General features: G+C 43.9%; 1 protein-coding gene across 1 annotated transcript in view; it reads right to left on the reverse strand.

The window, feature by feature from the left end:
- Positions 1 to 668: 668 nt before the first annotated feature.
- LOC143128031 (calpain-5) overlaps positions 669 to 14017 on the reverse strand; it is a 19803-nt gene continuing 6454 nt past the window's right edge. Inside the window, exons 2-12 of the mRNA XM_076289711.1 lie at positions 10663 to 10794; positions 9872 to 10083; positions 9345 to 9537; positions 4550 to 4746; positions 4019 to 4096; positions 3430 to 3901; positions 2391 to 2513; positions 1768 to 1964; positions 1261 to 1379; positions 962 to 1098; positions 669 to 845 (exon numbers count right to left, since the gene is read on the reverse strand). Coding sequence (XP_076145826.1) covers positions 669 to 845; positions 962 to 1098; positions 1261 to 1379; positions 1768 to 1964; positions 2391 to 2513; positions 3430 to 3901; positions 4019 to 4096; positions 4550 to 4746; positions 9345 to 9537; positions 9872 to 10083; positions 10663 to 10794 — 2037 coding nt within the window. The remainder of the gene's footprint in view (positions 846 to 961; positions 1099 to 1260; positions 1380 to 1767; positions 1965 to 2390; positions 2514 to 3429; positions 3902 to 4018; positions 4097 to 4549; positions 4747 to 9344; positions 9538 to 9871; positions 10084 to 10662; positions 10795 to 14017) is intronic.

Consider the following 14017-nt stretch of genomic DNA (forward strand, 5'->3'; position numbering starts at 1 on the left):
AACAGTAGCCTACCACAGTTGATGAGGAAGAAAATAAACCTATTGTCAAAGTTGTTCAAGTAAAGTACAGTTCAATCACAATTTTCTGTAAAATTCAAAAACTTTATTAGACATTTTTACTCCCGTTCCACAATGCGTTTTTTTTTTTATAATTTTTTTTTTAGTATATTTTTTGGGCTTTTTATGCCTTTAATCAGATAGGATAGTGGAGATTGACAGGAAGTGAGTGAGAGAGAGAGTCGGGGTGGGATCCGGAAAGGACCACGGGGCGGGAATCGAACCCGGGTCGCCGACGTACGATGCAGGTGCCCCAGCCAGTCGCGCCACTGCTGGGGCCCACAATGCGGTTTTATGGATATAAATGCATAACACATAAAACAAAACCCAACATAACCTTGGCCTATGTTCAGTAATGAAAGTTGGACTTCATACGAACTTCTTCTTTAATAAGAACATCTAGTGCTTTACTCTGACCAGCAGAGAAAATATACTTAGAAACACAAACGCAACATGTTTCTTTTGATTTACAGTGAAAACACTGAATGAAATGCTGTCATTTTATAATGAATTACTTGGTGTTTAAATACATCTCCTTTGGTAACTTGATGAGGTCACAATGGATTGTTGCTGTGGCAGTGTAATTGGTAAAACAAAGAGCAGCTGTGGAATCACAGGTCCGTCAGGCAGTAGCTGGAGGAAGTCTCCACATAGACACAACCCCGGGATCTGAGGCACGATTGGCTGCCCTGAATGTCAATCGTTCTGCTCCTGCCTCTTTCACAGTCCTCACTCTGAAGTCGACATCCACCCAGCAAAGTGTCCCAAACCAAGCCATGGCTCCAAAGCTACACACACACACACACACACACACATACACACACACACACACAGTTCATTAATGACCACATGTAATACACTTTCAGAACACAAAATCATACAAATAGCTGGCCTCCTCTCTTACCTCTATGTATATAGGTGCCTGAGGCCGTCTCCTGTAGAAAATGGCCTTAGTGTTGAACTCGGGACTCCCGTCTCCCTTAAACACACCCGTCCTTACTGTGTCCTCTTCACAACGAATGATCGCATACACGTCTGGGGCTGCAGGTTGCGCGCACGTGCACAAACACACCCACCCACACACACACACCACAGATATGCATAGTTTTGATTTTTGGCACCCTCAATGTTAAAAAATAATAACTGTAAGTAATAAAATAAAAAAGTGGTATCTATGGCAGTTTGTGTAGCTCCACTGCGCACCTGTCTGTTTCGGCTGACAGAGGCCTGAGGCACGACGCAGGTGCACCGTGGTAACCAGGCATGGCTGAGGTAGACAACACTGCCACAGGGACGGAGGAGGCAACTCCTCTGTCAGTTCCCTGATGGACAGAATAAGACAGAATTAATTAATTAACAGAATTAAAAAGAATACAGACAGGCCGAGTAAAGCAGAGACAGAGTTGGAGAGATGGACAAACAGGAGGAGAAATGTTATGAACCGGATGGGAAGAGGAGGGTGTTGAGATTGAGATTGAGTACTATGAGGACTTTTCAAGCCTCCCAAAATTGTGTTATTCATTTATTTTATTCAGGCTGTTCTTCTTTGCGTATCATATGAACATATGTACTTGTGCTTACCGCTTCTAGGGCACAAATACACACAGACAAACATACAGAATATATGGACATATATGTTTGTGTGTGCACACACACACACACACACACACACACACACACACACACACACACACACACACACACACACACCTGAGCTGGACGTGTGTGTGTGAAAAGAGGCGGAGCAGGAATCTGCCGGTGACCCCCGGCTGGAAGGTGGTGGGCAGGAGGACGTAGCGTCCTGGGGCGAGCGTCACTCGGAGCGCCACGCTGCGGGAGTCCATGTAGACAGAGCTGGCGGCCTGCTCCCCCACACACTGCACCCTGCTCACACGGTTCAGCTCCACCTACAGGGGAGAGGACACACACGCACACACATGCAAGTACACACACATACGCATGCACACAAACACGCACGCACACACACACACACACACAAATGTATAAGTATATGTGTGTGTGTTTGCATTGTATATGTACAGTAAGTATCTATGCCTTCTCAAGAAATTCCTGGGATTGACTTTAACTTCCACATCTGAGTGTTTTTCATTCCAGTTGTAAAGAGGTCTTTATACAGATGCCTGAGCAGAGTTGTATGTTGTGTGCAGTGCTGCTAAAGAAGACAGAACATGCAGGTGTTTATACTCACAAGGGTTTTCCAAACAACCACATTTTTTAGCCTTATTTTATCACTTTGGCGGAGGGGGGGGGGGCTATAAGGGCTTTGACTAAACTTACTCCTTATTCTATTGAGCTCATTCGTCATTACTCACCCTCAGTACTTCAAACCCAATGGGAAGGTTCTCTCCTCCACCCTCTCTTCTCTTCATCCTCCTATCCTCCTGCTGAAGACAGATCAGCACTTCCTCCTCTTTGCCCTGCACCTCAAATATAAACTGAGGAGGACAGAGAGAAAGAGAAAAGAGAGGATTAATATGTCATCAAATGTCTTATTCATCAAGTACACTCCATCTAAAAAGCTTCAGCTTATTTGTAGCCTGCTTAAAGAGCAATTCACAGATGGAGAGTTGTCCTTAACCAGAGGTCTTTTAAAATATAGCAGGAGATTAAAATAACCCATCTGAAGTTTCTGCACTTTAACAAGCTAAAATAATAGTAGTGTTTATGTGTGTGGGTGGGTGTGTGTAGCACATTTTAGGCTTGAGCATGACTGAGCGAGTGCTCGTATGCTTATCATAACAACTAGTATATGGTTATGGTATCTGGCAGTATACATGTTTAGTGAATGTTTTATAAAGTATATAGTTGAGATATGAGTTGACACAGGGAATGTTTCAGAACCAAATTCTCCTGATAGTCTATTAACTTATCCTAACTGCAATCGAACGTCCAACTGTGGCGTAGCATTGAGTGCTCTCTGTCAACACTGAATCCGTTAAACATGCTGTTCTATTGTATCATATTTTCTCGTTCAAAAGAGCAGAACAATGCGAGCCACAGAAAGAAAATAGAAACAGGGTGTCCGACAACACTTCTGCTCAAAACATCACGCTGAATCGCACTGCACAGCTCTGTGAAACTGTGTTACATCCAGTTAGGAGCTTCCAATTGAAAACAAACTGATTTTGTTGCTAATGCTAGCTCGCATCACATGCAGTTAGGACACGGTGTATGGCAGCTAACCTGGTATTAACTCAGTATAGAACTACTCAGTATATGGTTATGGTATTTGCCAATATATGATACACATTTACTGCAGTAGAAGTATTGTAAAGTATATAGTTAAGATGTAAGTTACCACAATTAATGTTCAGAACCAAATTGTCCTGATGACAATCTATGGCAGCACACCTGGGGGTTGTGCAGAAACGTCTCCCTGTGGTTGATACAGCCCCCACATCTGCTTCTCTTGTCCAGCTGCTCTGCCCAGCTCCTGTCCACCGCCTCGTCCTCTACCCTCTTCTTGGCAGCGGTACCCCCCTCTTCTCTTCTCGCGGGCCGGCTCCTCTCCCTCTCCCAGTCTCTCTCCCTCTGTCTGCCGATTGGCTGCTCCTGTCTCCTCTCTCCCAGTCGAGCTTCTTTCCGATCCCCTCGCTGGGCATACCCGCTTAGCCTGGGTTGGTGACAGGCTGTGGTGGTGGTGCAAGTCTTGCCCGTGGATGGGAGTGGTGCTGGTGGTCTTGGCGGGGGTCCGGGAGCTGGTGCCCACTCCCCTTGGCATCGCACTTCCCGCCAGTGACTCCTGGGCCAGAGGAGCGATCGTTCCACCAGCCGACACACCACCATGTCTGTGAAGTAGCGGCAGAAGTCCTCGAACTCCATCCTGATGAGACACACGCACACACGCACGCACACACACACACATAAGGCAATGAGTCTTAAAGCCATTTATTGGTTTTCCAAAATCGTCACCCTGATTTCTTAGGCTTGCCTGACACACCAGAATTCCCCCACATCTCGCACTATGAGCCCCATCTTCTCTCTTTCTTTGCGGCACAGCTGTTGCCATTCCAGAGACCTTTGAAGGGTGCCGAGTGTGGATCATCAGAGAAACAGAAGAGGAGGTAGATTGAGAAGATAGATACAGGAGGGAGATGCATACAAAAAACGAGGAGACATTGGCCACATTTACCATAAATGTGCATTATATCTTATATACTTCATTTTACATACATTTACCTGAAATATATTTACCAGATACATTTATCCAATATAATTCAGAGTTAGAACACTGCCATCAATATCTCCAGTTATTCATAGAATCATTACAAAATGCAGTGACAACGTTTTAACCAAATTAATCCCTTTATACAGTTATAGCTGAGCATTATCCCTTTATACAGTTATAGCTGAGATGAGCTTGTAGAGTCGTACTATCGCCCTTTCTCTCTCTCTCTGCTTTTGCAAGCCCCTCTCCACCTCTACTTCCCCTCCCATCTCCCACTCCTCGACCCCCTGGCCCTCTGCTCACCCCTGGCTCCAGGCTCCAGTCCAGTCCGCTGTGCCCCAGGGGTTCCTCAGGCGCACCATGCACACACGGCCGGCATCCCCGCAGCTGCCCAGCAGGAAGGGGCCCGGACGGACCCTCCTGACGGCTGTCACGCCGTAGGCGTGGCCCCTCACCAGCCCGCAGTCCAGCACCGACTCCACGCGTTGCCCATCCTCAGGCTGGGACAAGGGCAGGGGCAGAGAGGATGGAGATCTTACAGCAACACACATCATGCTTTATCACCGACATGCATTATTTCCTGGTGCCCAAACATTCATTGCCTGAACTTGTAGGTATCCAATGCAGTTTTGTTATTGTTGTTATTGTTGTTGTTGTTACTGGACTCCCCCTACAGTTCTGTAGTACTGTATCTGTATTTTGCACAACTGTGGTAAATACCACTCATGACTTAAACCCTCCCCCCTGGACACAGTGCATGTGGATTTGTTTCCAAACTGGCAAAAATGACCTCTGAAGAGCCATATCAACTGACAAGGTAATATCACAGAGTTTCATACAAATACATAAATACATTCATCGTGATTCTCCGGGTGGGGGAAGAGCCAGTAGCAAGTCTGGTTCTCCGTACAGGGGTAGGCTAGGGCTGCAGAATATACACGATTCTCCCTATTACAAGATTATCATCAAAATCAAAGATGTTACATTAAGGTATAAATAACTGGCATTGGATGTCTTTAATCACTTAAAGCTGCAGTTGGCAAGTCAGATTGAGGGGACTTAGCCAAAATTTCATAAAATCTCTCATGCCCCTCCCCCACTACCACCGAGCACCCTCTCATCGAGTTTGTGGTCGTCAATGCACACCAGACTGCACCAGACTGTGATTGACAGTCAGATCCCACATAGCATTGCTCTGATTGGACCAGAAGAACCGAGAGCTGTGGATTTTGCAAAACAAATAACAGGCTCTAGGTGGAGGTTTTTTTCTAAAACCGGCTTATTTATGTTGTTCTGTCGGAGCATAGTGTTGTTTTCATTAATATGATAAAAAAAATTGCCAACTGCAGCTTTAATGACTTAATCATTAATCTGCCTTAGGAAAGAGTACTATTTCTCACCATGTGTGCATACCGAGCATGACTTGTGTTGCACTGGCCTACTTATACCAGACATTGGCACTGGTGGTAGGACATACACCACACACACTGGTGTTATGGTATAGGACATACACCACACACACACACACACACACTGGTGTTATGGTATAGGACATACACACCACACACGCTGGTATTATGGTATAGGACATACACACCACACACACACACACACACTGGTGTTATGGTATAGGACATATACCACACACACACACTGGTATTATGGTATAGGACATACACACCACACACACACACTGGTGTTATGGTATAGGACATACACCACACACACATACACACACACACTGGTGTTATGGTATAGGACATACACACCACACACACACACTGGTGTTATGGTATAGGACATACACCACACACACATACACACACACACTGGTGTTATGGTATAGGACATACACCACACACACACACACACACTGGTGTTATGTTATAGGACATACACCACACACACACACTGGTATTATGGTATAGGACATACACACCACACACACACACTGGTGTTATGGTATAGGACATACACCACACACACACACTGGTATTATGGTATAGGACATACACCACACACACACACACACACACACACACACACACACACACACACTGGTGTTATGGTATAGGACATACACCACACACACGCCGGTATTATGGTATAGGACATACACACCACACACACACACACACACACACACACTGGTGTTATGGTATAGGACATACACCACACACACACACTGGTATTATGGTATAGGACATACACACCACACACACACACACTGGTGTTATGGTACAGGACATACACCACACACACACACACACACACACACTGGTATTATGGTATAGGACATACACACCACACACACACACACACTGGTATTATGGTATAGGACATACACACCACACACACACACACACTGGTATTATGGTATAGGACATACACCACACACACACACACACACACTGGTATTATGGTATAGGACATACACCACACACACACACTGGTATTATGGTATAGGACATACACCACACACACACACACTGGTGTTATGGTATAGGACATACACACCACACACCACACACACACACACACTGGTATTATGGTATAGGACATACACCACCAGGCTTGGAATTTTACCATTCTGGGGGCAAGGCCACTTGGCCTTCAGTTGGGCATATTTGGTGGGGGGCACAAAGGCCACATGTCAGGGCACCAAGGCCAAAGTTAACTATACAGTAGTAGGCTATAAAAATGATCAAAGTTGTATTTAGCCTATTCACTGCAGTAGACCTGCATCACTGTATGAAACATTCCAAAAACATGAAACATGACATATTACATATAACTGTAAATCATCTGATCATCTAATAAAAACAGATATCTAGGCTATAGATAACATTTATTTTATATTTGGCCTGTTATGAAATCATGTATTGAACAATTTAAATGTAGCACAGCTCAGCTTTAAGAAACTCAAATAGCCTAAATGCATGCTTAGCATTTTGTGATCATTAAGGCTACTTTCACAAACTCTTAGTCAGCTGTCCTCTGATTTACCAATATATAGGCGATATTTGTAACATTTATTTTGTATTTGGCCCGTTATGAAATCATGTGGAACAATTTAAACACATTGTAAAACTTAAAGCCCAAATTTGGAGACATCCATGCATGTCGAAATTTACTGCAAATTCAAAACTGGATTACTCTGGAACGGCTAACTGTACAGGGGACTGCTTTACACCTTTGTGTTCGGTAAGGTCTGCTGTTTATTCTGATATTATGGTGGTTTGTCATGTGTTAAAAGAAGGGTTCGTGAAGTATTCCACCGAGATGAATGGTTAGGGAGATCATGGACGCAAAACCTTCAGTAGAATGTATGATTAAATTGAATTATATTATTTACTTTTCTCGCGAACCGTTCAACACAGCAATTATCGGCTAACATGGTTTAAAAGCTGAGAAAAAGCTCTTTCATGTGATACTTTGTGATGTCTGTGTGATGAATAGTCTACTTTGCGAGTAGTTCAACTGAGAAGAATGGGTGAATTTGGACGCACTTTCTTGCGCTGTCACTTTCTCCACTGCGTAAAAGACTAAATTAATTTGCGCTGTGAATGCTAAGATTATTTTGACAGGCCACAGGCTAAATAAAAATCGCTATTAGTAGGACACAAAGCAGAATATTGAAAGAAGGGGGCACCAAGGCCACCGTGGCCTGTAAACCTATGATTTTCAAAGGGGCTTCACGGCCAACGCAAGGGGCTACGACGGCCGCCATGAAATTCCTTCCCTGTACACCACACACACACACTGGTATTATGGTATAGGACATACACACCACACACACACACACACACTGGTATTATGGTATAGGACATACACCACACACACACACACACACACTGGTATTATGGTATAGGAAATACACCACACACACACACTGGTATTATGGTATAGGACATACACCACACACACTGGTATTATGGTATAGGACATACACCACACACACACACACACACACTGGTATTATGGTATAGGACATACACCACACACACACACTGGTATTATGGTATAGGACATACACCACACACACACACACACTGGTATTATGGTATAGGACATACACCACACACACACACACACACACTGGTGTTATGGTATAGGACATACACCACACACACACACTGGTGTTATGGTATAGGACATACACCACACACACACACACTGGTATTATGGTATAGGACATACACCACACACACACACTGGTATTATGGTATAGGACATACACCACACACACACACTGGTATTATGGTATAGGACATACACACACACACACACACACTGGTATTATGGTATAGGACATACACACACACACACACTGGTATTATGGTATAGGACATACACACACACACACACACACACACACTGGTATTATGGTATAGGACATACACCACACACACTGTCCCAGACAATTCTTAGCCTCCTGTGCTTTACATCACAAGCTGGAATTAATTACCATATAATTGAACTACAATGGTCCGGCAACCATGACTGTTAAATTATTAAAGACAGAGAGGTTGACAACTAAATGAATGTCTTTTTAAGTTTAAGGTCCATTCCCTTTGTCCTTGTCCTACTCTCCGTTGAATTCTGCTGACAGTGCTGATTAATTCCAGACAGGTGGCTCCATGCGCTGTCCCATTCTGTGTGTAGATGTCAGCTCACAACCGACTGACCTTCCTCATTAGTGACCCTGGTTTTGTCTTCGCTTCCTCGCTCTTCTTCAGTGGTACAGATGTGTCTAACATTCTTTACTGTATTTGAACTTCTCTTGACAATTTCTACTTTCGACTGCTCTCTCTTTCCCTCTTAATCACACACACACACACACAGTCTCTTCTTTAATCATTCAGTCATCTATGTGAAAATAAACATGTGATTGAATACATATAAGGTGTCTTGTTATTGTAAGATGAGTCAAGGCCAGCTTAGTCCAGTTCTAGACTGTAATCTAACCAGATCTGATCTGATACTACACTTGCCATTGAAACACAACAAATACAACATGACCCTTATTCTCATATTACATCACAGAACGTATTTTGAACGTATGTAAATGGTCAGACTCCGGCAGTGTGTCACTGACCCGTATGGAGCAGGTGATGAGGGCCTGGCGGCTGTGAGCTTTGGTCAGGGTCTGGAACAGGGCCTTCCTCTGGTCAGGGTGCTGAACCAGAGCTGAGCGGTCCAGGCTGAGGGGCTCCGAAACGCCCCCCGTAAAATCCACCAGGGCCTCCGCAGTGTTACCCCCCTCCAGAGCCTCATAACAGCCATTCAGCCTAGAGGGAGAGAGAAGGAGAGAGAGAGAGAGAGAGAGAGAGAGAGAGAGAGATGGAAGGAGAGACAGGAGAATACAGATGAGAAAAACAGAGCAGAAAAGGAATACATATATAGAAGAACGCAATACGAGTGTATCAAACTCTAAATAATGCAAAAATAAATTGTTGTTAATATGTATGTGTGTGTGTTTGAGGTGTGCGACAGAGATTGAGAGTGAAAGGAAAAATAAGGAAATATAAGTGATAGAGAGAGGAACCCATTTTGTGGCTAACTTATTATAAATCCAGTAGTCCTATGACCTACAAACGCTCATGGAGCCCAAATGTATCTCACTTGGCATAGGCCTTTTCCAACAATGCACTCCAGAACTCGCGTGGTGTTGCAGAGCGACAGAAAAGCAACGTTCCATCCTCACTGACCGGGAGACGATCGTCAATGACAACGTCAGTCCAGCGGCCTAGGCGCCAGAAGCGGAAATGGAAGATTCCGGCATAAAGGTCGGCCCGCTTTGGGTTCCATTCTTGCTCTGAGTGATCTGGAATCACCTGGGAGAGAGACGAAAATAGAAAGAAAGAAAAGAACAAGTGAGAGAGAGAGGGTGAATGTTTAACTCCCATAACATGTACAGTAGATGGATTATGAGGGACACCAGAGGTGCGTTCAAATTCAAAAATATAGGCAAACGTTTGCAAAAAGTCTGAGGAGGTAGTTCTCCGCGAACATACAATGGAGCTGGTGAACTTGACAAAGGTAACAATGCAATTACCATTACATTGGACACAAAATCGTTCAAATGTAACTGTTCAGAGAAAACATGTTCACCACAAACATTCGCTAATGTTTGCCGAATTTGAACGCACCTGAGCCTTCTCTTTCACCCTTGTTCTCAATTCAATTCAAAGGAGCTTAATTGGAAATACTCAGTGAAGCAGTGCTGCCAAAGCAAACATATTTTGACAGAACACTACAAACAAATACAATATCTGTTTAAAAAAAGAAAAAAAGAAATTTTACAATAATCAATTAAATAATATTCTCTCTCAAATGCTAAGTATATTTCCCCGTGTTCAAAACTAAAAAAACATTGCATTATAAAAAGATAATATTCTCTCTCCCTCTCTCACCTTCTTCCAGAGGGAGGGTTCCGAGGCCAGGCAGGAGGTGGCTGCCACCATCCAGCAGTTCCCCAGGCTGCCCTGGTGGAGGTCACGCGTGCTGATGCCATCCACAAAGAGACGCGGGTCTTTACAGAGTTCCTGAACAAACACAGACGACACCTTGGGTCAAGAGGCAAGAGCCAGGCTAGACTGAGAGATGGAATCAACTCGGGGCGGGGCTAAGGAGCTGGGCTAGCCTGCAATGGGCTGAAGAGTTGTGGGTTCAATTCCGGGCTTCCACCGTTGTGCCCTTGAGCAAGGCACTTTAACCCAAGTTGCTTCAGGGACAGTGGCCCTTGTAATATGGTAATTAACATGTAAGTTGCTTTGGATAAACGCATCTGCTAAATGAATAAATGTAAATGTAAAGAGCTTGGGCAAAGAGATCCCCAGATACCGTAAGATGCTCTCATGAAAGCTTATGTTACCCCCAAAGCCGCTGTGTTCCTCCAAGGAACATTGTCTGGGACTACCGCCCCTACACTCATGGCAATCCAGACTATTCTGTGGTTCTCCGATGGTAGAACAGGCCATCAAATGCTACCAGAGCAGAGGCGTCCCTCTCGATCTTCAAGAAGCTCTTGAAGACCCAACTCATTCTCAGAATACCTCCTCTCCTAACACATCTAACATACCCAGCATTCCTAACCTCCGCAACCATGCACTTTCTTCTTATTATCACCTTTGTTTACTACTCTTCTGGCTGGTACTTCAATTCTGCACTTTCTTCCTCTGGTTCTTCTCACTCTCGTCCTATTGCTGTGTTTGCAAGGTAGAATTTATCATTACCTTAAGGTCTCCTTCGCAACATAGCTTGAATGTTAGTCCTCACCTGTAGCCTAAGTCTTTGGATAAAAGCGTCAGCTAAACGAACCAATTTTTTTTTTTCAGAATCACTTAATATAATAATATTAACAATAACAATCATTTTTAACTCTTAAAGCCTCAGTTGCTAGGTTACGATAAACAAACTCAAAGATCGTAATTCTTGATTCTTCTTGCTTAGCAAAAAACTGATTTTATGTGTTCACTGAACAAAGATTATGGAAATTAAACACCACTTTTCCATCAAAAACCATGCTGTAAAAGGCATAACTTGTTAGATTTACGACCTAAGTTTGCTAGCTCTGTGCCTGCCGACCAGCTCTGTTCTAGAATCTTTGCTGCCGACCCTGGTCGATCGATGTGACACAGGACGTCCCCTGATTGGCTAGTCAGTAGGTGATGCAATGCATTGATTGGCTCTGCAGAAACTGTCAAGACCATGGAGGTATTATATATAACTGGAGAGAGTGACTAAGTCCCGCCCTCCATACAAATGAATGGTGGAGGCTAGGCTAGTAAATCCGGCCAATTCATAGTCAACGCCATATTGAACACTGGGGCTCGGATCCAGCGCCAGTCGGCTCTGACCATGCGCCAAGTTCTAAAGCTGGAAATGACGCATGAACCACGTCGATTTTTATTGGATATTCTGTAAAAAGAGAGTTGTCCTCCAGTAAGAGGGTGGCGATAATGCACATACTTTGCCACGTAACAAGAAGAAGAAAAAGTTGCTGGGGAACGCGCATGGAGTCCGAGTGGAGTCGCCCTGAAGCGCAACTTAATTTAATTGGATAACACAGCGGCTCTAACTAAGAGCGGTCTGCTTGCTGTCCTGCTGCAAATATGCATTCGAACTTGACGTGAAATATCCGTAGTCGAACTATAAATAAACTATTCGGTTTTTAGTGCCAAGTGTAGCGCATTTTTACAGTCTATGATTAGTTTGTTTTTTATTTTATTGTTTGCCATCTCATAGCGGGTGCTCTAAACGTATTCTAGCGTTGGCCCATGACCAAATCAAGCCAATAATAGCTAGTAGCCACAATAATGACTGGAGCCAGAGCCCTCAATAGCCACCCTGTTTTGAAAATTATATTGAAGATATTCAATATTATTGAAGATAGTATTGAAGATAACGCACAGAACGGTCAGCCTGAGCGGACAATTACGTCCCCAACTCATCTAAAATGTGGTGTCTTTACTTTGAGTTGTACACCGCAGATGGTAAAGTAACGGTTAAAGAGAATGTTGTCTGCGGACTCAGCAAAAAACAGTTTACTTACGCATCCACGACGTCCAATCTTCGCGCTCACCTGTGGAGTTACCATCCAAATGAGGCAGCGGTGTCAGAGGCACAGTAGACGGCCAGAGCATCGCCAGGCGTCCAACATCGTATGATTGCATTTCCGTAAATCCTAAATTATGTCCAGGGTCTGCTATTTACTTAGGCTGCAAAGCACAGGTATTTATTTGAGGTAGCCTATGCTTATTCGAGGCAGACCTTTATTTCTTACATTGTACGTTATTGTGAGACATGCGTTTTGTTTGGAGCGGCATACCAGCTACCAAACGCAGACGATTTTCGGTTTTGGTATGGGATTTAATTTACTTTTTGACTTGTATTATATAGTTAAATGTTGAGGCTGATGGGCATTTAAATCTAGAGGGTATTTGATGATCACTGTAAAGTTTCGTGTAGTTGAAAAAGTGTTGGAATTTCCAGCTGTTTATTGCGAGACAAGGCCTTTTTCATTCATTGAACGTGCACTGTGCTCTAATGGAATCCTTATTGCATAGCGAAGTAGCCTAAATTGAGTTTTTTTTAATTATGCATGGTTTACTTTTTATTAAATTCGTAGGCTGGAATGCCTCGCGGCAAAATTGTGTTTAAATGTAGTAGCCTAGTGATTCAGCCTCTGGCAAGCTCCAAAGGGGGCGGCTATAGGTTGAGAGCAACGTGTTGGAGACCCATGGTGTAACGAGACAAGGTCTTTATGCCGCTGTTGTGTAATTTATTGTCTTTAATCATGTTTAGGCTACGTTTGTTCGGGACAAACAACAACGAAACAAGATCAATACAATTTTCTTTATTTGTTTATTTGTCATATGATGGATAAACAACCATAATATGCACGTCTTCTCATAGGATCCTCAAGAAATACGCACTGAATAACGTTTGGCTGTAGCCGCCGGATAGGTACCCGCCCACCAACATGTACGCGCATGAGAGCTCGTGCCCAACATGGATTTTCGTGCATGGAGCTGGTTCCAAATGCTCCATGCAGCGCCATATTTGGAAATGGCGTATGCTAACATGCCGAAGCTAATCTGCAGGCTCTTGACCCCCTGGTCAAGACAGTGCCAAAATTCGCTGATTGGCTCTTCAGAAACGACGACAAAACAATGCCAAAATTCGTGTCTGTAAAAAAGTTTTGTAGCTTGGTAGATCCAGTTTGCACACGAAAGATAGATGTCGCACTTCTCCCATGCCTGTAGC

This window comes from Alosa pseudoharengus, unplaced genomic scaffold (genome assembly GCF_046254945.1).
Source record: "Alosa pseudoharengus isolate Yale_2024_CS ecotype anadromous, Long Island Sound unplaced genomic scaffold, YU_APseudo_1.1 YU_APseudo_1.1_scf_17, whole genome shotgun sequence".
Lineage (NCBI taxonomy): Eukaryota > Metazoa > Chordata > Actinopteri > Clupeiformes > Clupeidae > Alosa > Alosa pseudoharengus.